Here is a 21888-nt window from a genome sequence, read left to right on the forward strand (position 1 = left end):
TGATAATAAAAAAAACCTCCAGTTTTGAGGCCTTAACTCTAATTCCAAGATATCGGGAAAAGTTCTTTTTGATGTTCTGTTACTACTGAATGAGGATGAGTATTAGAGCTTTTCCTGAGGGGAGAGAATGATGACCTACAGTCACACTAGTTGTAAATGATGGTACCTGCTCAACTCAGTCCTTCTTACTAACCTTGATGGGGCTTAAGTGTGAGGGAAAGAGGAGCCAGGGGATGAAAGCCAGGACGAAGGGTGCTGTCTAAAGTGATTCTCAGGTTACGATGGCAGATTTCATCAACTCTGACATCCGTAGCCTATCCTGTCTGGAACACAAATGGGTGACAAAAAAAGATGCCTTCTCGAGTTTCTCTTCAACTTACTGGTTCTCTGGTATCTACTGACAGCAGTATCTTTGAATGACAAATGGTTATAATTTCTCCCTTACATCACAATTTTCCCACAGACTATGAACCTAAGAAATCCAGATATGAAGAAGAGAAAATATCAGGCATTTTAATAAAAAAATTGACCTATTGACAAACCTGTACACAATATCCAGCTTAGAGTCTGATTATCCAGGCATAACAGATATTTGTTATTGTATCTGCCCACAAGCACACCCCAGGCCTAATGGGTAACACCCCAACACACACACACACACACACACACACACACACACACGTGGTTCTATGGGGCTGCCAATCCACCCTGGCGGCAAGGATTGGGGCAGAGCAACCATGATTCAGTCTAGGACGAGTCAAGTCTTTTGTAAGGTGGTGAGACAAATACTATCTATGGCCACCTTTCTCTGCTGTCTGGTGGCCTGGGAAAATGGAGCCACACAGATGAGAGAAGCTGAGACCAGAGACAGAAGTGAGTCCAGATGGTGTTTAAGGCCCAGGTCCAGCCATCGTAGAAGTGAGGTCCTTGTCCTTCCTACAACTGGGTTATGTGAGTCCACGGAGTCCCCTTTCTACTGAGGCTGGCCTGAGCTGAGTTTTGCTTACTTGGAATAGAAAGGTCCTGAACTAAGCACACAGGATGCCAAGATGGTTAGAAGGTGACTTTGGGTGCAGCCCATTTTCCTCTTTTCCTGGTTTTGAGTGACACGTTTCACATCAGATTCTCCTGCTTTCCCTTTAGAACATTTGTTAAATAGCATTTCTGATGAATGAAAAAAGCTTAGAGTTACAAGTTCTTGATTTTGCTTCTGCTTCAATATCTTGTTGACCATGTGACTTAGAGCAGGACATTAGTTACCTGTTTCCTCTTGTGTAAAGTGGATATTATAATACACATGAAATTACTTTGTAACCTGTAAATGCCAGACGAATGTAAGGCACCATTATTAATAATATCAATTGTATTTTGAATATTATTTGGAATAACTTTATGGCATTTCCTTTGGCAGTATCTGAAAAAAAAAACATTGGCATCCTTGAGAAAATACCTATGGAAACATGCATATCCTCTCTATGCCTCCAGATGTGCTCAGAAAGATTCGTTTGGCTGACTAAGCATCCACATTCTAGAAAGTAAAAGGTTCCTTTAGAGATGCATATTTTAGTCTGAATTAATTTAATTTTTTTTTCAACGTTTATTTATTCTTTTTGGGACAGAGAGAGACAGAGCATGAACGGGGGAGGGGCAGAGAGAGAGGGAGACACAGAATCGGAAACAGGCTCCAGGCTCTGAGCCATCAGCCCAGAGCCTGACGCGGGGCTCGAACTCACGGACCGCGAGATCGTGACCTGGCTGAAGTCGGACGCTTAACCGACTGCGCCACCCAGGCGCCCCAGTCTGAATTAATTTAAACAAAAAAAATGTAACATCAAATACCCTGTTTAGTGTTATCTTATTAAAGGAACGGAAATTTTCGTGGACGAGGAGAAAGATGACCTCATACTGAAGTAATAGATGAGTGGCACAGCCTGGGTTCTTCACGGAACATTTGGGGTTTCATCAGCCAAAGTATAGGTGGTTATTTGGTAGGTGTGGGAATGAAGAAGTAGGATGTGGGAGGGGAGTAAGGAGGAGGAAGTACTTGCTTAACATCCCAGCTAAGGCTGATCTTATCCTGTCTCCTTGAAGGTATGGTTTCAATTTATTTTATTTTATTTTTTAAGTTTATTTATTTTGAGAGTGAGAGAAAGAGCAGGGGAGGGACAGAGAGAAAGGGAGAGAGAGACTCCCAAGCAGGCTCTGTGCTGTCACCGTAAAGCCTGATGCTGGCTTTGATCCCACGAACCTTGAGATCATGACCCGAGCTGAAATCAAGAGTCAGAGGCTTAACTGACTGAGCCACACAGGCACCCCATGTAATAAGGTATTGTTTCCATGGAAACAAGGCCCAAAGTTCCACTCTAACCCACAGAACTGGTAGGATGGAAGTATGTCAGGGAGGGGTACTTGTCCAGTCCTGGGCCTGAGTTATGCACTGAGGAAGCCAGCTTCCTGTGGACTGGCCCAAGGTTAGTTCCGCTCAGCAAATGTAGACTCTTGGGAGAGGCGTTTTTGAACCTGTATAGTTACACTTCTTTGCAGCTTAGAGAATGGTGGTAATTTAAGCTTTATCACAGATACAGACCTTTAAATCAGAGTTTGTTACTGGTAGAGATAGTAAAAAACGTTAAACTAGAAAGCCCTTTAGAGTGTCAAAAGCATTAGGATGGTCCAACTTAAAATATTTTAGCCAGCTAGCGATAGAGGAAATGCACATCGGTGGAACTTCACTCTATGTCTGTTGAAAATCCCAGTTTCATCTTGTTGAAGACCTGGCAGTAAGTAATTAACTTCCCACAGTTCCCACTTTGTTCTTTGAAACATCTGATTTTGTATTACAGGTAAACAGGCATCTGAGAGCCGCGCTGCTGTGGTGGAGTGGTGTCAGACAGATCTAGATGCACATCTCACTGCTGCCACTTAAGTAAGTGGTGACCTTGAGCAAGTTACTCAACTTCCATGAGCCGCCGCAGTTTTCTCCTTAGTTAAATGCAGATAAGTTCTCGAGAAAAGATCATTGTGAGGACTAAAGTCAACAAAAGCTAAACATCAGGGCGCCTGGGTGGCTCACTTGGTTAAGCATCGACTCTTGATTTCAGCTCAGGTCTCCATCTCATGGTTTGTGAGATGGAGCCCCATGTTGGGCTCGGCGCTGGCAGCTCAGAGTCAGCTTGGGATTCTCTCTCTCTGCCTCTTCCCCGCTTGTATTCTCTTTCCCTCGAAATAAATAAATAAACCTTAAAAAAGCTAAATGTCTAGGGCATTAACTAGCTCAACAAATGACAAAAGGCATTTTTGTAAAGGTGATTTGTAATTTTTTAAATCTTTGCTTGGGTTTTTCTTGTGGGTTCTAAGGTTGGGGAGATGGGGTATATGAACATTTCCTCTGAAATGTATATACTCACTCAGAGGTGAAAAGTTTTTTGAAAGACAACCTCTCACTTTAGACTTTTTTTGTGCTCAGAATTGCACCTCAGTGCAATGGCTATAGGACTGCAGCAACCATCAAGGTCAATACTGTCGTGTTTTATCGAGCAGGTCCAAAGAAGTAATTTTCCAAGAATACAAATTAAGGGAGTGACCAACCTGGGGTCTGGCCATGCTTAAAGCCTGTGATGGCTCCCCTTGGCCCTTCACGACTGACCAGAGCCCTCCCCTCCTGTTTCCCATCCATTTCTCCCTAGTGCTTTTTGCACAGTGTCCTTTCCCAAGAAGTCCTTTGTTCTCCTTGCTTTCCAGAACTCTCTCTCACCACCTTCCTCTCTGGGTGCTGATCTTTCAAGGTGCCTCCCAGAGCTTTACTCCCTCGGATTTTCTTGGCCAAGGATTTACTTGGATTTACTTGGATTAACTCCAAGTAGTTTGCACAAGTACCCACTTTAGAATGAATCATCATGTTGGTAGGTGTTTATGTCTCTGTCTTCATCAGCAGAGAGCAGAGACAAGGCATCTATTTTCTCTTACCATGCTGGAGTTCTAGATCAAAGTGTACTAACTGCACCCCCTGGGGCTTGCATAACCTCTTGTTATTCACAAGGCAAATCAATGAACTCAAGCCTTTTGATTCCCAACCCTGTTTTCCACCTTTCCTGCCAGCTATTTATCTCTGGGAATCTACTTTTTCTCTGTCCTCCTGTTCTTTCGGGAGAGCTCTGTGAGAGGAGATAATCAGAAAGATTTTGCCACTCTATTAACTCACCTGTAAATAATGCCACAGTGTGGCTACCTGATGATTTTACAATCGAGATTTATTACGTCTTTTTTCAACTTGGGACACTGAACATTGGCCTGGAGGTTATTTGTCTTCATTTGCAGGGTGCATTACTTAAGAGTCAAAACCTCCTTCGCAAAGCCCAGGATTTTGACCTTTTCTCAATGCTGTCTCTTAAAACAATTTACCTTTCTTTCCAGGAGGTGGCAGTACAACACAAACAATAACCTGTGCCAACTGCAGTTTTGTTTATTTTAGGCTCCTGTTAGCGTTACAGCAACAGGAGTCTCATTCTGGGTTAGATTTCTACAATAATTCCAAATTGAAAAGATAGGGTGTTTCTAAAGATTTGATCTATGGGTCGTCTTTTTGCCGCCAATCATTCTGATACATTTTCTCAGGTAGGAAAATTCAGCCATGGTTATATAAGAATCCCATTGTATTTTGCTCTTGAAAATATCAACCAAAAGAGGATCTTCAAATAAAATTCTCTTTTCACTATTTTAGTATACGTATTAGCCTTAATGCATTTTTTTGTCGCTATATTTAATTCACTGTATTGTTAGTTAAGGTGAAATTATCTGGGCTCTTGATGCTACCTCAATTGAGAAAATTTATTTGCATGTGTGTGAGAGCTAGACATACATACATTTACTGGAGCAAGTGTCTTCCAAAGAGTTATTTCAGCCCCACAAAGTTAATTTCTTAGACTCAGCACAGTTTACAGATTTGGTTTCTTTAATTTAGTTTCTCAGATTTTGATTAGATATCCATAACTTCTAGGGAATTTCTTAAATAAAACTGGAAGAAAATATTCATCAGACCAAGATGAATTCTATGTCAGAGAAGCCAGGGGATAGTTTTCAGGGTGTGCCTGATTAAAATTTTGGTTCTCAAGAAGCAAAGGCTGAAAGTGTGTAAGCAAGTAAGAAATCTGTTAAAGGATATATCTATTACTATTCTCTGAAAAGACAAGCTAGCAATTAATTACTCAGTTATGTTTACTAGATAGTCACAATTTATTCATTTGTGTATAAAAATTCACTTAAATGTCATTCTAGAGGCAAGAAAAATCTCCCTAGTGAGGACCCCAGCCCCTGGATCTCCATTTACTGTCTAATAAATATTTTAACTTCTTTTGCCATTGTGCTGGCTAAAAAGTAGACAGCAGAGCTGTCTCGAGTTGCAGTGAGGTCCCCAGAGATGGGTGAAGGACAGATGTGGCACAGGGTATCCTTGCAACTATGGACTTTCTACTTGTTTCTTTACCCAACAAATACTCATTTAGCACCTGCTATCAGCAGGCACTGTGTGAGGTGGTAAGGACACAGCCAGCCAGACAGGTGGACGTGCCCTTTGCTGACCTTCTTGTGGACGGAGCCCTGTTTCTCTCCTTCTCCCCACCAGTTCTCTGCTTCTACAGTGCATTCAGATGGATGGTGAATATCTTGCATTCAGCTCTCTTATTTTGTAACTTTTCCCCCCTAGGCTTCGTCTAATATGTTTGGAGAGGAAAACGTTGTGAGGACACATAGGAGAACACCATGTGAAGATGGAGGGTTGGCCTGATGCATCTGTAAGCCAAGGAATGCAGGAGGCTACCAGAAACTAGAAGAGGGGCCTGGGCCAATGTGAAGCAGCTTATTCGCGTGACTGGGTGGTATGATGTGGTTAGTTAGACTGGGGTCATGAGATTGGGACTTTTAGGTCCCCATAACCTGCACATGTGTAGAGGATAGCCAGATGTTCTTGCATGTCTGGGAAATGGGACAAGTGGTACGTAGATGAGAATTGAAATCTAGAGGCCCAGATAGAATACACACAATGTAGGAAAGGGACTCATCTCTGAGGTTTGGGGCCAAACAGACCAAAACTAGGGATTAGTTAGAGCATGCAACTGGGTCTCCCAGGACCAGTACTTAGCAAGAACTTGGAACTTAGATAAAGCTGAGTCAAAGGGAGGGTAGCCATTTCATGCCAAAAGACAAGACAGAGACGTGACAGTGATGTGACAGTTGTGGACAACATAGGAAGGTTTCTAGTGAGGACAAAAGCCTCTTTTTAAAGATCTCCTACATTCAATCTGAATCCGGCAGAAGCTAGCAAAATAGGATAAAACTTTAGATATCCCCTACCATGAATCTCCCTAGTACCAAGATGCAGTCCCAGAGGAGAGGTGAGGAGAAGAAATTTTGAGCTGAGCAATTTGCAAAGGAAAACAGTCCTGATAGGGAATTTGATTTTTGAATGGACTGTGTCTGAATTGAGAACTGATTGGGCACTCACCTGTAATAGACCAAGTTCTGGATCAGAAGGCATCATCTTGGTGAGATCAAGGGCTCACTGCTATCTAGCGACCTCAGACCCAGGAAAGACAGTCGATGCTCTGATCAACTTTGGATGTCCCCCTCCCTCCCCATGGGAAGAGCCACCGTTGGGGCTAAGACATGCACCCCTGCACACCTCTTATAAATCACGTACTGGAGTTTGCATTATTCCCCATGCAAATGGTTCTGAGCCTGCTTCTAAGGCTTGTGACATCCTCTTTTTTGATTCCCTTTTTTGGCTTAGAGTTTATACCTTAAGCTGAGGGGTGCCCAAAGGATGGTTATTTTTGTGGATGGAATAGGACATGTGGGCTTCAACCTGTACGTGCCCACAGGCTGTCAAAGTGCAGGTGGGACAAGCAGAAAAAGAGGTTAGCCACGGGTCGCTGTATTGCTGTACACAGCCACAGCAACCTGTAGAACTTCTGGGAGGAATTCTACATGCACACCTGGCCCTCCGGATTGATTCGTGGGTATATTTATCAAGGTAGTAGGATAGAACAAAATTCAGTAGTGTGCTAGTTTGATTTATAACTTCTAAATGTTTAGACAGAAGCCAGCTGGGCCTTCATTTGCACTCTTGCCCTGGGCCCTGCATGCATCAGGAGCAAACCTGCTTGCTCTCACGAAAGCAGGGGTCCGCAGCTCTGTTAGGTTCAGTTACAGGGATGAAGGTTACACATTCGTGCATTTGGGTTGTGACTGTGTGTTTGAAATCTGTTCTATACGCCAGAATTATTGTCCATACGGTGATGTCTATTAGTGTAAAACGTTCAACTTTAATTCTTGGAGCAGTGTTAAACAAATGAAAAATAGTTGGCCCATTTGTTTTCTTCTCTAGCTTCTAAACTTGTGGAGTTGGAGAGGGACAGGATGTATATTGCCTGCTCCCACATTGCCTTACCGAAGTGCGGACCCCAGTTCTCTCTTGCTGGTCACACACAGCCTTGCCCCAGTTTGCCTTGGGTTACATGTCATTCAAGCCTGCTTCCTCTTTTCTGGCTAATGATGTAATTCTTTTTTTGTCTCATTTATACTTCTAACTGACCCTTCTTTACTCAACTTCTTCCTTCGTGTCCCACTTCTGGAAACTCGGGATAAGTTTTCCTTGCAGTCGAGGGCAGCCTGGAGAGCTCTCTGGCCTTGTGAATCTTCTGCTCCCCTGCTCTGGCTCAGCTGATTCCATAAGCAGGATCTAGGCCAAGTTCTCTCTTTCTCTTCCTTTCTAGGTCCTACTGATGGAAGAACAAACCAAAATGTGGGAGGAAGAAATGGAAACAACAGACAGCTGGGTGTTGCTATAGAATTTCGTAACTGGAAGGTGTCTCCTGGTCACTTTTGGGTCAGAAACTGTAGCTTGGAGACTCTAGGTCACCACTGCCCAGCCAGAATGAAGATTTCTGTCCTGAACAGATGGCCTGGGACTTAGCCTCTCCAGTGAGTTATGCCATATAATCTACCTTTCTCAAAAGTTCATTTTTTCCCCCAATTTCTGCTGGCTCTCTGAGAAACAAAAAGGGACATTCTCTTCTCCTTAACATATTTCCAGATGGATCTACCCAAGAACTATTAGACCAAAAAACCCAAAAGATCTTATCCCTGCCGTTTGGCATTCTGACCATTGCTTGATTATTTCTTTGAAGGGAGGAACGATAGTCTTGACTAAAACCAGCGCCTCTCTGAGTGTGGCCTCGCTGAAGGTGCTGCCCCCGGACAACAAATAGAAAACTGGAACAGCAAACAACAAAGACCAATTACTTCAGTTAGAGGTAAGCTAATGAAAGTATATTACTCTTCTAATATTACTTGTCTCTATACTCAAGGGGAATGTATGCATTGCTATTTTTCATTTTCATTTTATTTCTTTTTATTTTTGCTTTACGTTAGAAGATTGAGATAAGAATTGCCTCGTTTCTGAATCTTTTCCGTTGTATATACGACTCATTCTGAGCACACGCTCACTGCCATGGACTGAATGTTTGCGTCCCTTCCCCCCGAATTCATACGAAACCCATCCCCAAAGTGATGCCATTTACAAGTAAGGCCTTTGGGAAGTGATTAGATCATGAGGATGAATCCCCGAGGAAAGGGATTAGTGCGCTTATGAAACAGGCACCAGAGAGCTCCCTTGCCCCTCTGCTGGGTGGGGACACAGCAAGAAGACAGCTGTCTGTGAACCTGGAAGTGGGGTCTCACCACCACCAAATCTGCTAGTGCCTTGGTCTTGAACTTCCTAGTCTCTAGAGCTGTGAGATTGGACTTCCTAGTCTCTAGAGCTGTGAGAATTAAATTTCTCTTGTTTATAAACCACCCAAAGTATGTTATTTTGTTTAAAAAAATTATTTTGATGTTTGTTTATTTTTGAGACAGAGAGAGACAGAGCATGAACAGGGGAGGGGCAGAGAGAGAGGGAGACACAGAATCAGAAGCAGGCTCCAGGGCCTGAGCCATCAGCCCGGAGCCCGACGCGGGGCTCGAACTCACGGACCACGAGATCGTGACCTGAGCTGAAGTCGGACGCTTAACCGACTGAGCCACCCAGGCGCCCCATGTTATTTTGTTATAGAAACCTGATCAGACTGAGATGTTCACCTCCTGCCCCACGTGATCTGGAACAGAGTACCCACCCAAGAAGACGTCTGCAGAGAGTCAAAGCTAGGCTTTGTCTCTTTTTTGCTACTGTGATCCATATGTATCCACTTTCTTTGAAAAATAATTTGATCTTAACAAACAAAATTTATATATATATGTAAACTGGAAAACTGGATATAGTCTCCAGTTTTCATCATTTCTTTTTTTGTTTTTGTTTTTGTTTTGTTTTGTTTTTGAGAGAGACTGTGTGTGCACCTCTACGCAAGAGCAGGGGAGGGGTAGAGAGAGAGAGAATCTTAAGCAGGCTCCATGCCCATTGCGGAGCTTGATGCAGGGCTTGATCTCAATGTGAGATCATGGCCTGAGCTGAAATCAAGAGTCCGAGGCTTAAATGACTGAGCCACCCAGGCAGCCCTATCATTTCTTTCAATGTAAGCCTTCAGGGCTTCCTCTGAATACCACACGTAAGGGCTCAGTTTCTTACCTAGACTTTCAGATCTGTACACGTTGTCCAGGCTTGTTATGCTTATCTACTCTCCAGTGCTAAGACTATAATCTTCACCAAGTCTACTGACTCCTTCAGTCCTGAGCTCCAGCATGGCATTTTGAGCATCTCCTCACAGTGCACTGCTTCCATCAGGCCCTAGTTATTGCCTAGAATCTAGAGAGCCTGGGGTTTTTATAGCATCTTAGTGTTAGTTAGAAATATAATTGAAAGATCAATGACATTACTTTAAATTTTTTTTAATGTTTATTTATTTATTTTTTTTGAGAGAGAGAGACAGAACACGAGTGGGGGAGGGGCAGAGAGAGAGAGAGAGAGAGAGGGAGGGAGACACAGAATCCAGGCTCTGAGCTGTCAGCACAGAGCCCCACGCGGGGCTCGAACCCACCAGCCATGAGATCAGATCATGACCTGAGCTCAAGTCGGACACTTAACCGACTGAGCCACCCAGGCGCCCCTATCACATTACTTTATTGAGAGCTTGTCTCTTTGTTAAAGATGTTGCTGTCTTCTGGACTGTGGTTTTAAAAATGACGCTGTCATTTACAGTATAAATTATTCCAGGAAGGCCTTCTGCTACCAGATAGCTTTTCCTAAATATTTCTTTACCAACTCTCTTTTTTTCTACGTGCAGAACAAATGCCTCCTGAAGTTTGGTTTCGACCAGAATTTATTTATTTTTCTTTATTTTCTGCCACCCCCCTATCAGAATTTCTATTGTATTCAAATGAGTCTCTATGGGGAAGCCCTACAAATATTGTGACTTAGCAAGTACTGTGCCATGGCATTTGCTCCGCTGGTATCCTTCTGAAAAAGTGTCACTCACCTCTTCTTCAACTACACTCAGCCTTGTCAGACCATTTGTTCTCCTGAACTTAATATTTATTCCATCAATTCAACAAATATTTATTGAGTGCCCACTGTGGACAGGGACTAGGTGATGCAGTGCTGAATAAATTGAATAAGATAGTCCTCCCTGCCCTCATGGAGTTTCCATTCTAGTATCAATATTAGCAATAATTAGAGGGGGAAAAGGAGTGGTGGCCTGGATGAGGGAAGTGAAGAAGAAAGCAGAGCTAGAGCAGGTATTTTATTTATTTTTATTTTTAAATACTTTTTTTTTTTTTAATTTTTTTTTTCAACGTTTATTTATTTTTGGGACAGAGAGAGACAGAGCATGAACGGGGGAGGGGCAGAGAGAGAGGGAGACACAGAATCGGAAACAGGCTCCAGGCTCTGAGCCATCAGCCCAGAGCCCGACGCGGGGCTCGAACTCACGGACCGCGAGATCGTGACCTGGCTGAAGTCGGACGCTTAACCGACTGCGCCACCCAGGCGCCCCTTAAATACTTTTTTAAAAGTTTATTTATTTATTTCAGGGAGAGAAAGCACAAGTGGGGGAAGGGCAGAGAGAAGGGAGAGAGAGAGAAGGAATTTCAAGCAGGCTTTGCATGGTCAGTGCCAAGCCCAACATGGCGCTCGAGCTCATCAACAGTGAGATCGTGACCTGGGCTGAAGTTGGGTGCTCAACTGACTGAGCCACCCAGGTGTCCCTGGAACAGGTATTTTAACAGGAAAGCCTCAAGTAAGAAAACAAAGCTGACTGTGTGGGGGCCGTGGGTCTGTATTCCTGTCCTCCAGGAGAGAAGGGGAGAGTCAGGTGATGGCAGAGAGTTCTGTTAAGTTCTGCCACATTCTGGTGTGATGTTGTCATGGCTAGAGTAAACATTGCTGAAACTTGGGTTCTAGGAAAGGGACTGTGACAATACTTTCACAGATTCCTGGAGGTTTTCTCCTCAGATAAATGCTAGTAGAACTTTGGTGAAAGAAGGCTGAGGGCCCACCAATAGGAGATCTGGACAGAATATGATTATGTCACAGAGCACAGAACCCCTAACATAATCTAGGTAAGAAGTAAATGTAGGTGGAATCAACTCACATCTTGGTGGGGATGGGGGGAGAAGGACACCGAAAACAGTCATCACACATGAGACAGAAAAAATGGTCTCAGGACACCCATTTGGAAGCATAGCAAAATAGTTAATGGTTGAAGGCATAGGTAAACAGACAAGAAAAAGTCATCAACCCATTGTGAGTTCCACAATTCTTTGATACATAGGAAGCCATTGCTGCGTCTTAAGTGGTTTGTTTGATAACCAGTAAACCAGGTTTATTGATAACCATTGGATGGCACTGGAGGTTTTGACGTCATTGGCTGATTCTGCCCAGGAGTGCCGGAGGTGAAAATTCATTCTCAAGTCTGGCTATGAAGGGGCTGACTAGTCTGACAGTAACGAAGCAAGGCCAGGAATCAGAGTTGGAGGTCCAAGGTTCAAGAGGAGATGTTACCATAGAAAAAGAATGGGAGCTGGTTAGGACAAAAGTCATGGTAAGGTTTGGGTGGAGAAGAGCATGGTGTTCCACAGGGACATGGTCTTGAGTGACTGGTATACAGGGATAAAAATCCATGTCAGAATAGAGGACGAGGTTTCAACTCCTTTCTAAATAGTATAACCCACCAGCTCTCCTGTGATTCAAAGATGTTTCCTGGTAGTGGTGGCGGAAACAAAAGTTTCAAAAGTCCAAACTCATGGTCAGAAACCAGAAAAGGGCATCTAGAAGCCAGAGCCACCTCAGAAACCCTGAGAGCTGGAGAGCAGGGCGAAGGAAAGAAGAGCAGGGCCGTACCAGTAGAGTAACGGCAGTGACTGTTAACTCAGGAATTAATTTGCTGGATGCTGAAAAAAGAAGCAAATAAGAGCGAACATCTTCCTGAAGTAAAGATCATTCCCACTGGAGAGGGAGGAGAGAAAGTCATTCTCTGGTGAGCAGGTCTGACAAGGGAGAGGTATTCTCATGATCCTTTGGTGAGAATGGTTTATCAGATCGTGATTCCCCCAGAGACCCAGGACTATGGTGGCCAAAGAGCCCAGAGAAGCAGCTATGGGGAAGGGTCTTTATTAGAGGGGAGGGATGAGTAATTAACAAGCTTGCTACTGAACATCTCTATTATGTTACAGCATTTTACTTCACTTAAAAAAAAATCTTCAGTGGGGTTTCATTCTGGGCTTTTGAGGAAGATTGATTTAATTCAATGTTTTAATTAGTTTTTAAGACCCTTGAGCTATTTCTGCTCCTTTATTCTCACCCTCTGTGTTTAAGACACCATTTAGGAATTTGACAGTATTTTTCCCTAAACATTTTGTCCTTTTGCAGTTGTCAAATATTGAATTAGATCTTGTTATAAACAGACCAGAAGCTGGCATTGTTGACATTTCCCTTCATTAGGAAGAAACTGAAAGCTGACATTTTCAACCTATCAGCTCTGGTTTGGTCTGCTGATAAGAACACAGTACAGGGAATGAGGCAATCTGTTTCCTTTTTTGCTCTCATTAAAGGCTCACTATGAGATGTTAATTGATAAAACTATTTTACTTAATGGGTGCCTAAGTTTCTCTTCAAAGGAGAGGAAAAGTATTGATTAACTCTAGGATTTAAAGTCTGAATGAATGAAAGAAAGCATTGCTTTGAATCCCAAGAGACTGATTAAACCTAAAATTTGAAATCTGAATGAATGAATGAAGATGCTGATTGAAGTCCTGATGTGACTCTTATTAGTTAGTTAATATTTTTTTCATTCTCTCTTTATTTGCAAAATTGGAAAAATAACAATAGCTCTTTTTTCCTGTGCCAAGGATTATTACAAGGGGTCAATCAGGTAATGTAGTGAAGTGTTTTACAGTGTTGAAATGCTAGATAAATGTTAGGTTTTGTATTACATATTCCATAGACTTAATGAGATAGGTTATTTGGTTAGATTGGTTGGCTTCTGGAATAATGTGAAGTTCAGGCGAGATTTGTGGTTGAGGTTTCAGAAAGCTAAAGTCCTATTTCACTCTCCTGGAACTCATCACTAGACTCAACTGATGAATGTATTTTGCAACCTAATCCCCTCAAAAGTTTGAGGTGACAACTTTAAAACCTCAGTATAGAGAATTATCTGGTTGCAAGTTGAGGCTTAAGGCAGCTAATACTATGGTAGTGTGTATGCATCAGTTTGATTTTTTGAGGAAAAGAGGAAAAGTTTGGAAGCAATTACTTAGAGATCACAGCAATATTCTTAACTTAGCTTGAGAAGTAGAGTATGAAAAAAAATTCTCCCACCCTGCCAAACCAATGGTCCAGGGTTAAAGGTGGCCCCATTGGGACAGGACAGAAAACAAGGCAAGATGAGCAATACCCGATTCAGCTCAAGAGGTGAAAGTGGAGAAGACCTTTACTTTAAAGTGAATTTTCTTTCTTTACATCCTATAGTAAATTCATGGTTTGCCCAGTCTCATTTTCCATGGGGAGTCAGTTTTATTCCTTACTAATTCTGATTAAATTCAGAGTGACCAGTATTTGGTCAAAACCCACGTGGAAAAAGTTTTGAGTAAAAGAGTGTATCTTTACTTTGAAATTCTGAGTAAGCCGAGGTGCAGCTGAATCCCCAGCGGAATTTACCCAAGTGGGATGTTAAAATTTTAAATGTCAATTAATGCAATCAGTAAGATCTGAGAAAAGCTAGTTGCTTATTGCAGGCATCAAGTAACTTTATTCTCAATGTGTTCTCTTTTTTGCATTAATAAAGAAAGCTTTTGTGCCCACCAAGGAGAAAGAACCCCCCTTCCTCCTGGCTGGTCAGCCCAAGCCTGGATCCATGGACTTCCGAGGTCCGGCTAGGTATCAGCTGCACTCACACCCCTCAAAGGGCATTGCTATTCATGCTCTGGCATATTTCTAAGCTAGATAACAGGCCTAGATGAGGAGTCACTGAATTCAAACTGATGTGTCTGTGGACATAGGGGTTTCTGAGAGAATAAATGAGCATTTGTAGCCTGTAAAGTTAGCCACCACCATACCCAGTGCAGATCCTTTTTTTTTCTTTTAATTTTGGAAATTAGTGGCATATATGGGTGGTAAAGGGTGCCTGGGTGGCTCAACTGGTTAAAGCATCTGACTTCGGCTCAGGTCATGATCGCACAGTACATGAGTCATGAGTTCAAGCCCCGAGTCAGGCTCTCTGTGCTCAGCGCAGAGCCTGCTTCTTCAATTCATTAATAATTACTGCTCATGCCCCACTAATTTCACAGGATTTGCGGATTAATGTTTATTTATTTTGGGGGGGGGGCAAGGGGCAGAGAGAGAGGAGACACAGAATCCAAAGCAGGTTGTCTGCACAAAGCCTGATGCAGGGTTAGAACTCAGTAACTGTGAGATCATGACCAGAGCCAAAGATGGACACTCAACTGACTCAGCCACCCAGGTGCCCCAGGATTTGCAAATTAAAAAAAGAACACTATTGTAGTCAATAGTTAGTTGCTAAAAACTCAAATAATGCAATAAATGTAAGAATGGAGGTCTTGCCACTTAGGACATTTGATAGACTTGTTATGGAAAGATAAAGTTTGCATATATATTGTATGAAGAGTCCTGGGGTGTGCAATGCATTTACATATTCCTCTTCAGTTCCTTTCTTCTGGTTTTGTAGCCTCCTCTCCCCGCCTTCCACAGAAAATCACACAGCCCTTATAGGAGCCCCTCGAAATACAAAAGTCCATGAGAGAGATATTTAGATAGATTGCATTCACTCTGTGTATCTTAAAGCTTTACATCTAGAGAAGCAAATTTTAGCCTAAAGCATGTTTTTCTGTTTATGAGCACATTCAGGTGACTGCAGAGATAATGGAATTGCTGATACACTGCTCATAGCTGTTTGGGTAACTGTTCTTTTATTATCAGGAAGGCAAATGCAATTTTTAAGATCAAAGTGGACATCTCTTGGAAGCTACATTTATTACAAAAGGCTAAAGTGTCCACATTCCTAGGAATCAAAGGGACTCAAAAGCCAGAAAAGCAGTAGTATTCAAGAGAGAAAAGCAATTTTTGATGGACAGGAACCACCAAAGTAGGTGACAGGAGCAAGAGGTAATTTAATTCTAAAAGTTACCAATTCTGCACGATCTGGGGTTAAGCAAGGTGCCTGATGTGGTGACATCCACAGCCAGGGTCTGCCTGTCGATAATTTTGACTGCCAGTGCAGGGACTGAGAAAGTACTTTCATAATTTTCACCATTGGAGATTCCCTTGATAGCATTTTGAACCAATTTCTGCCAAGAACAGGAGCCCCACTCAGCTATTGCAGCAGAAGTAAAGTAGGAAGCTATCATACCCAGTCACAATAGAGTATTTAGAAAACCATCATGGGTGAATTCTAGCCCTGAAAACATGGCAGCCTCAGATGGTAGCAATCGGACTGTGGCTATTCTCCTGTCACCTGACATCTAATGGCAGTTCCACTGTATTTAGGGTCCTTTTGTATCCTCCCCAACCTCCAACCTGGCTTTGAATCCCCCCATAAACCCCTTTGCCAAGGCTTTCAGATGGTTAACTTCAGGGATGTCTGAAAAACATCTCTCCAGTTGGGCCCACTTCTAATGCTTACTGGAAACTCCTTCACTTGTATCACTAAAGACCTCTTCTAAAAGTTTTTAATTTTTTTAATGTTTATTTATCTTTGAGATGGGGGAGACAGAGCGCGAGTGGAGGAGGGGCAGAGAGAGAGGGAGACACAGAATCTGAAACAGGCTCCAGGCTCTGAACTGTCAGCACAGAGCCCGATGCGGGGCTCCAACTCACGGACCGCGAGATCATGACCTGAGCCGAAGTTGGATGCTTAACCAACTGAACCACCCAGGCGCCCCTAATAGCTTTGAATATCCTTGAAATCTTGGCCAAAGCATTTGGAAGAGTAACGACAGGACTTCATTATTTCTTCTTAAAAACTATCCAGCAATTTCAGAGTAGGAAAAGGCCAACAGAAATTCTGGATACTTGGGGCACCTGGGTGGCTCAGTTGGATAAGCGTCCGACTTCAGCTCAGGTCATGATCTCACGGTTCATGAGTTCAAGCCCCGCATCGGGCTCTGTGCTGACAGCTCAAAGCCTGGAGCCTGCTTCACATTCTGTGTCTTCCTCTCTCTCTGTCCCTCCCCCACTCACACTCTGTCTCTCTCTCTCAATAAATAAACATTAAAAAAATTAAAAGAAAAGAAATTGTGGATACTTAATAAGTGGGCTTCATATTACAAAAGAAATCATTTATCTCTCCCTTTTTATCAGGTTAACGTCTTCTGAAATCCCCTTAACTTTTCCTGAGAGTTTATCTTTCTAGAGACTAGAATTGGAAGAAGCATTTTCTTGATGTTTATCACATATTTATTGTAGTTGAAAGGGTAAGTGTTACAGAAGTGTTTTTTATATTCGGGAGCTTCTCTACTGCACGCTTTTACTGCTCATATTATTCATGAAAAGACAATATTGATTTTAATGCATCTTTTTTCTATTTTTAAGAGAGAGCCCAGTGGGGTAGGGGCAGAGAGGAGGCGGGGATGGGAGTGGGGGAGAGGATTTGAAGTGGGATCTGCACTTACAGTACCAAACCTCATGAACTTATGGGCTCAAACTCATGAACTGTGAGATCATGACCTGAGCTGAAGTCGGATGCTCGACTGACTGAGCCACCCAGGCGCCCCTGATTTTAACGCATTTTAAACACAATCTTAGAAAGTAAGCAAAGCCTCAATCACAGACGTTTTTCTTGTCCTAAGAAAAGTATATAATAGTTTTAAATTTATAAAAATTTGAATGTGATCAAAAGGGTACAGTATGAGGAGTAAATAATAAATAATAGTATGCCTTGGGAAATCTCTGGGGTAACTTTTGGAAAAACTTCACCATTTACCATTAATGGTCCTGAGAGTTTGTCAAACTAAGCTATGTATATTTTTTTTCTTTTTCTTGACATGCACAATTTTCATATTCACACTGAGAAAAAGAACGATTTAACTTTGTAGAGACCAATTGGCTATTAGCTATATTGGTTATATAATAATGGTTATGATAGACAATTCTTACCTCTATAGAACTTAAATTAATAGCAGGGTTATCAAAGATTATTTACTCTGGATGTATCATTTTGATTGAATTCCCCAAGTTTAAGTTATGGGAGCACCTACTCAGAAGCACCACCTTCTCTCATAAGTCCCAACAGGGGTGTAAACAGAGGCTTAAATACTCTTTTGTATTTTATATCATTTTCCAATAAAAGTAAAGTAAAATAGTCAATTTAAATGATTCTTAGGGGACAAAGAATAGAGAGAGCTGAAAATAAGAAGAGAACATCTAGGAGAATATCTACAAGGCAAATACGCGTTGCCAGTGACCTCTGCGTTTTCCTGATTCTCACATCTGCACACTTTCTCTCACGCTAAGCAAAGTTTGACAAGGGGGTGATCCATGTAATCAGTGCAGCTTGTAATTTTCTACAACTTGCAGGTCTGACTTTTCTCCGAGGTAGGGATATTGTTGCCACCTGTTTTCACCCATTTTATTAGAGATAATTGTCCTCATGGGTCCCCAGTTGACACGCCTGAAATGAGTCACCTGCCCTCTCTCCCTTGGCCCCTCCCTCAGCTGCTACTCACTCAAAAGGGTCGCTGGGATCTGCCCTCTGGAGCTCTGGAGGAATGGGGATTCTTTTGTAGTACATTTCCCAGTCGAAGGCGCCTCGCATGGCATCCCCAGCTTGTGCCTCATACCCAAAGTGATTGTGGTCAATGACATCGATCATGGGGCACACGATGGTTTTGTGGTTTAGTGCAATTTGGTCTGAAAAATGAAAGCACAAAATAGGAAATGACATGCCTGCCTAGGTCATCTATCATTTTTCAGCAAAGAGAAGCCTTACAGATCTTTCCTAATGCAGGGATGATGCTTGAAGCCTGGTTTCTGTCGTTGTTAGAGCACTCTGTGAAATCTGTTTGAAGGCTAGACTTAACGTGATGGGACAGTGATTAGGTAAAATTAGTGTTGTTGTATTTTCCTTTAAGAAAGTTATGTCCCAGAGAGACTTGCAGAAGTCCATTTAGCTCTACCTCTGTCACATTTTTGCTCTGACCTGTCCCCAATCTGTCATTTTATAGTGCATCCAACATATGTAGAGTATAAACAGTACTTGTGTTCCTTCAAGCATACAGCTGAGCCTGCCGAGAAAATATTGTCCTTCTTTCTGGAGGCTTCAAAATGTAAATATTTAACTTCATGTTTTTTCTTGTTTGTTTTTTCGTTTTTAGCATCTCATCTTATAATGGCCACCACGGCTGCTCCCCCTGCCCCCCTTAAATGCTGACAAATCACACACAGAATTCTTTGCTCTCAGGCTTGCCAGAGATTTTGCCAAGTTCTATTTTGCTATTGTCCTTTGATACAGACTCTGTTTATCTAAGCTATACATGTTTATCTTTTCTCATTATATCCAAAAATATATTAGCTGGCCTGATAACTACTGTTTCTGTTCCTGCTACTATTAAATTCTTGAGCAACTACTAAGTGATTTACACTCTTGCTATTTCTAATCCTCCTGACAACCCTGTAAGGTGGCTGCCATTATCATTCTCGATTGACATATGAGGATACGAGCTCAGAGAAGTTAAATAACTTGTCAAAGGTCACCCATCTTTTGAGAGCAAAACCCAGGATGCAACCCCTGCTTGCCAGTCCAGTCCTAAAACCTGTGGTCTGTCCCACTTCTCCATGGTGCTTCTTATGTAGCAGAAAGGTAATATCTTTTTAGTTCCAGCTCCCTCCTTTTCCATATAGATATTGTTATTGTGAGACACTAACAGCATAGGGAATTGGCATTTACATACTTTGGCTCAGCTAGAATAGCTAACTGTGGGGTACAGTTGACTACTGAAGGAAACAGGTTTGATTAGTGTGGCTCCACTTATAAACAGATATTTTTCAACACAGTACAGTGCTGTAAATGTACTTTCTTCTCCTTATGATTTTCTTATTGACATTTTATTCCCTAGCTTACTTTATTGTAAGAGTACTGTCTATAATACATATAACACATAAGCTATGTGTCAGTTGACTGTTTATGTTATTGGTAAGGCTTCTGGTCAACAGTTAGCTACTGGTCGTTAAGTTTTTGGGGAGTCAAAAGTTACACATGAATTTTCAACTGCACAGGGTGTTGGCATCACTAACCCCTGTGTTGTTTGAGGGCCAACTGTATTTTCTTCTCAAGAATATGCACTCAATCAATATTTATTATAACAAACAAAATGTCTGACCGAACTTTTAAGTATGAACATCTGCTTTCTGGTTATGTGATGTGGCATGTGGAATAAAATACATTTAAATATCTTAAAAAACATATCTTTTAGAAATAAGGGTTATTTCAGTATGATTATTTTGAGGACCCTAATAGGCAGGGTGGGGCAACCACAGAATCTGGGGGAAGATCTCCCCTCCAGATCTACATCCTTCCTTCCTTCCTTCTTCCTTCCTTCCTTCCTTCCTTCCTTCCTTCCTTCCTTCCTTCCTCCACACCCCCCCTTCCTATTCAACAACTATTTATTGAGTAGAAACCATTTACATGTCACTTTTCTAGGTTCTGGGAATATAACAGTGAATAACAACCACAAAAATCTCTGTCGTTAGGAATGGAGCAAAGGCAATCGACATACATACTAAATATCTAAATTAGATAGTATGTTTGAAGGTGATAAATGTGGTAGAAAGAAGATAAAACAGGCTAGGGGAATATGGAATGCTGGTATGTGGCAAGGTAAATAGCATGGCCCTAGGAGGCTCTCAGGAGCCTGGAGGTCAACTTAACATTATTTCTGCTAATTAGTAGAGAGACCCCCAGCACTATTTCAAGTCATTCTTCACCAAGCGCCCTATAAGCATCCATCTTCACCTAGGTAAGTCTTGTAATGGGTTTTAATCTTTATCTAAATGGTGTTTCCCCATAGATGTCTTTGACAGAGGAGACCAACGTTGCTGTGTCCAACCTATTTCTTCTATCACCTCTGCAGGTATTTTAGTATTAAGGTCTCAGTGATTTTCTTCAATCAAATTCAGAATCAGGTTGATTTACAAGTTTCTTGACCAACAACGAGTCCCAAGGTGACCCAAAGAGAATGAGTCTGTTAAATTAACTGTCAACTTTCCCTTCAAATTTCCTTTCAGCTCTTATCCAGCTGTTCTAGCTTAGGGTGAAAGCAGCATGACTAATTTTTCATCTAAGGCTTGTGCCTACATTTCAATTTCCAGGGATCAAACAAACAGACTCTTAATGGGAAATTGAAATTCAGGTATAATCCCAAAGTGAAAAATGAACCAAGAAACTGTGTGGCTCCGCCTGTTTTTTTCATTTTGGATGATGTGTCAAGACACTGATAGAGGAAAATAAAAAAAGATAGTGATCCTGAGCTTGAATCATTTCTTATCCATCAGGCCTACAGGAAATGAAATGCTTTAATGAGAAAAAGTGGGTTTCTCTCTACTTTCTCTCTCCTTTTTTTTTTTCCTGTTAGATTCATATGAACAATCAGAGGCTTGATTATTGGCATTTAGGAATTGCTTTGGTTCATAAATAAATTAGGTCTTTTGCTGACTTCCTTGAGTATTCAGCACCATATAGGTCAAATTCAGTTTGCAGGAATCTCACTGCTGCTGATGAAACTCTAAATTGCTATGTCCTTGGACAAGGTACTTTTAATTAAAAGCTCAGAGGAGTCTCTGGCCATAGGAGCACTGAAACATTCCTGTTGATCACCATGGCTGGGCAGTCATCTGTGTAGGTGTGTGTGGATCGGGTGATGTGGTGGTGTGTTAGTTGCTGGTCATTTCCTGTTTTAAATCCTACACACTTTCAATTGATTCCCCTCCCCCCTTCCACATTTTTTACTAATGGAGCTTTGCTGCTTCTAGCTGAAATCCTACACAGTAGTCAATAGCAAATCATTCTTTCTGAGGCAGCTATTGTAAAGCAGTTTTTACTGGCTTTAGCTCCAAGGCCAGGGATATATTTACAATAAAAGTTGATTTAGTGAAATCTGGAAGAATAGGAAGGACCACAGTAGGCGCACACCAAGAACTTTTTAGAAACTCATTTTTTTTTTCAGGTTGGCAATTTATCCCTTATCTACTACTGGACTTTATATCTGACTTCGCTGTGAAATAAAAAACAAAATAGTCGGGCTCGAACTGAGCCCCATTCACAGCTTGAATGACTCTTAGTTCATTCATGTTTCTAATAGTTCAAGTGCGATGTGACACAGAGGCTTCTCTCCCTACTCTGAGCCATGTGGTGAGCATTTGAGATGTATCATCTGGATAGTAGTTCTGAGTGTTTG

At 41.9% G+C, this 21888-nt stretch overlaps 1 protein-coding gene and 1 long non-coding RNA gene across 7 annotated transcripts in view; one reads left to right on the forward strand and one right to left on the reverse strand.

Moving 5' to 3' along the window:
* The window catches only part of GALNTL6 (polypeptide N-acetylgalactosaminyltransferase like 6), a 1206818-nt gene that overhangs the window by 205617 nt on the left and 979313 nt on the right, over positions 1-21888 (reverse strand). For all 3 annotated transcript variants that reach the window (XM_045463018.1, XM_045463030.1, XM_045463022.1), the window contains one exon: positions 18163-18346. In XM_045463018.1, the coding sequence (XP_045318974.1) occupies positions 18163-18346 (184 nt within the window). The remainder of the gene's footprint in view (positions 1-18162; positions 18347-21888) is intronic.
* LOC123590186 lies at positions 1833-20567 on the forward strand. 4 transcript variants are annotated; one of them, XR_006708656.1, is made up of 6 exons: positions 1833-2091; positions 2844-2926; positions 7770-7977; positions 8184-8309; positions 19114-19295; positions 20503-20567. It is a non-coding gene; the product is annotated as an uncharacterized LOC123590186 (long non-coding RNA). The 4 variants fall into 4 exon arrangements; XR_006708657.1 differs by lacking the exon at positions 19114-19295 and having other exon boundaries at positions 1838-2091; positions 20503-20566; XR_006708654.1 differs by lacking the exons at positions 19114-19295; positions 20503-20567 and adding an exon at positions 9107-9307 and having other exon boundaries at positions 1840-2091.

Source organism: Leopardus geoffroyi, chromosome B1, assembly GCF_018350155.1.
Source record: "Leopardus geoffroyi isolate Oge1 chromosome B1, O.geoffroyi_Oge1_pat1.0, whole genome shotgun sequence".
NCBI lineage: Eukaryota > Metazoa > Chordata > Mammalia > Carnivora > Felidae > Leopardus > Leopardus geoffroyi.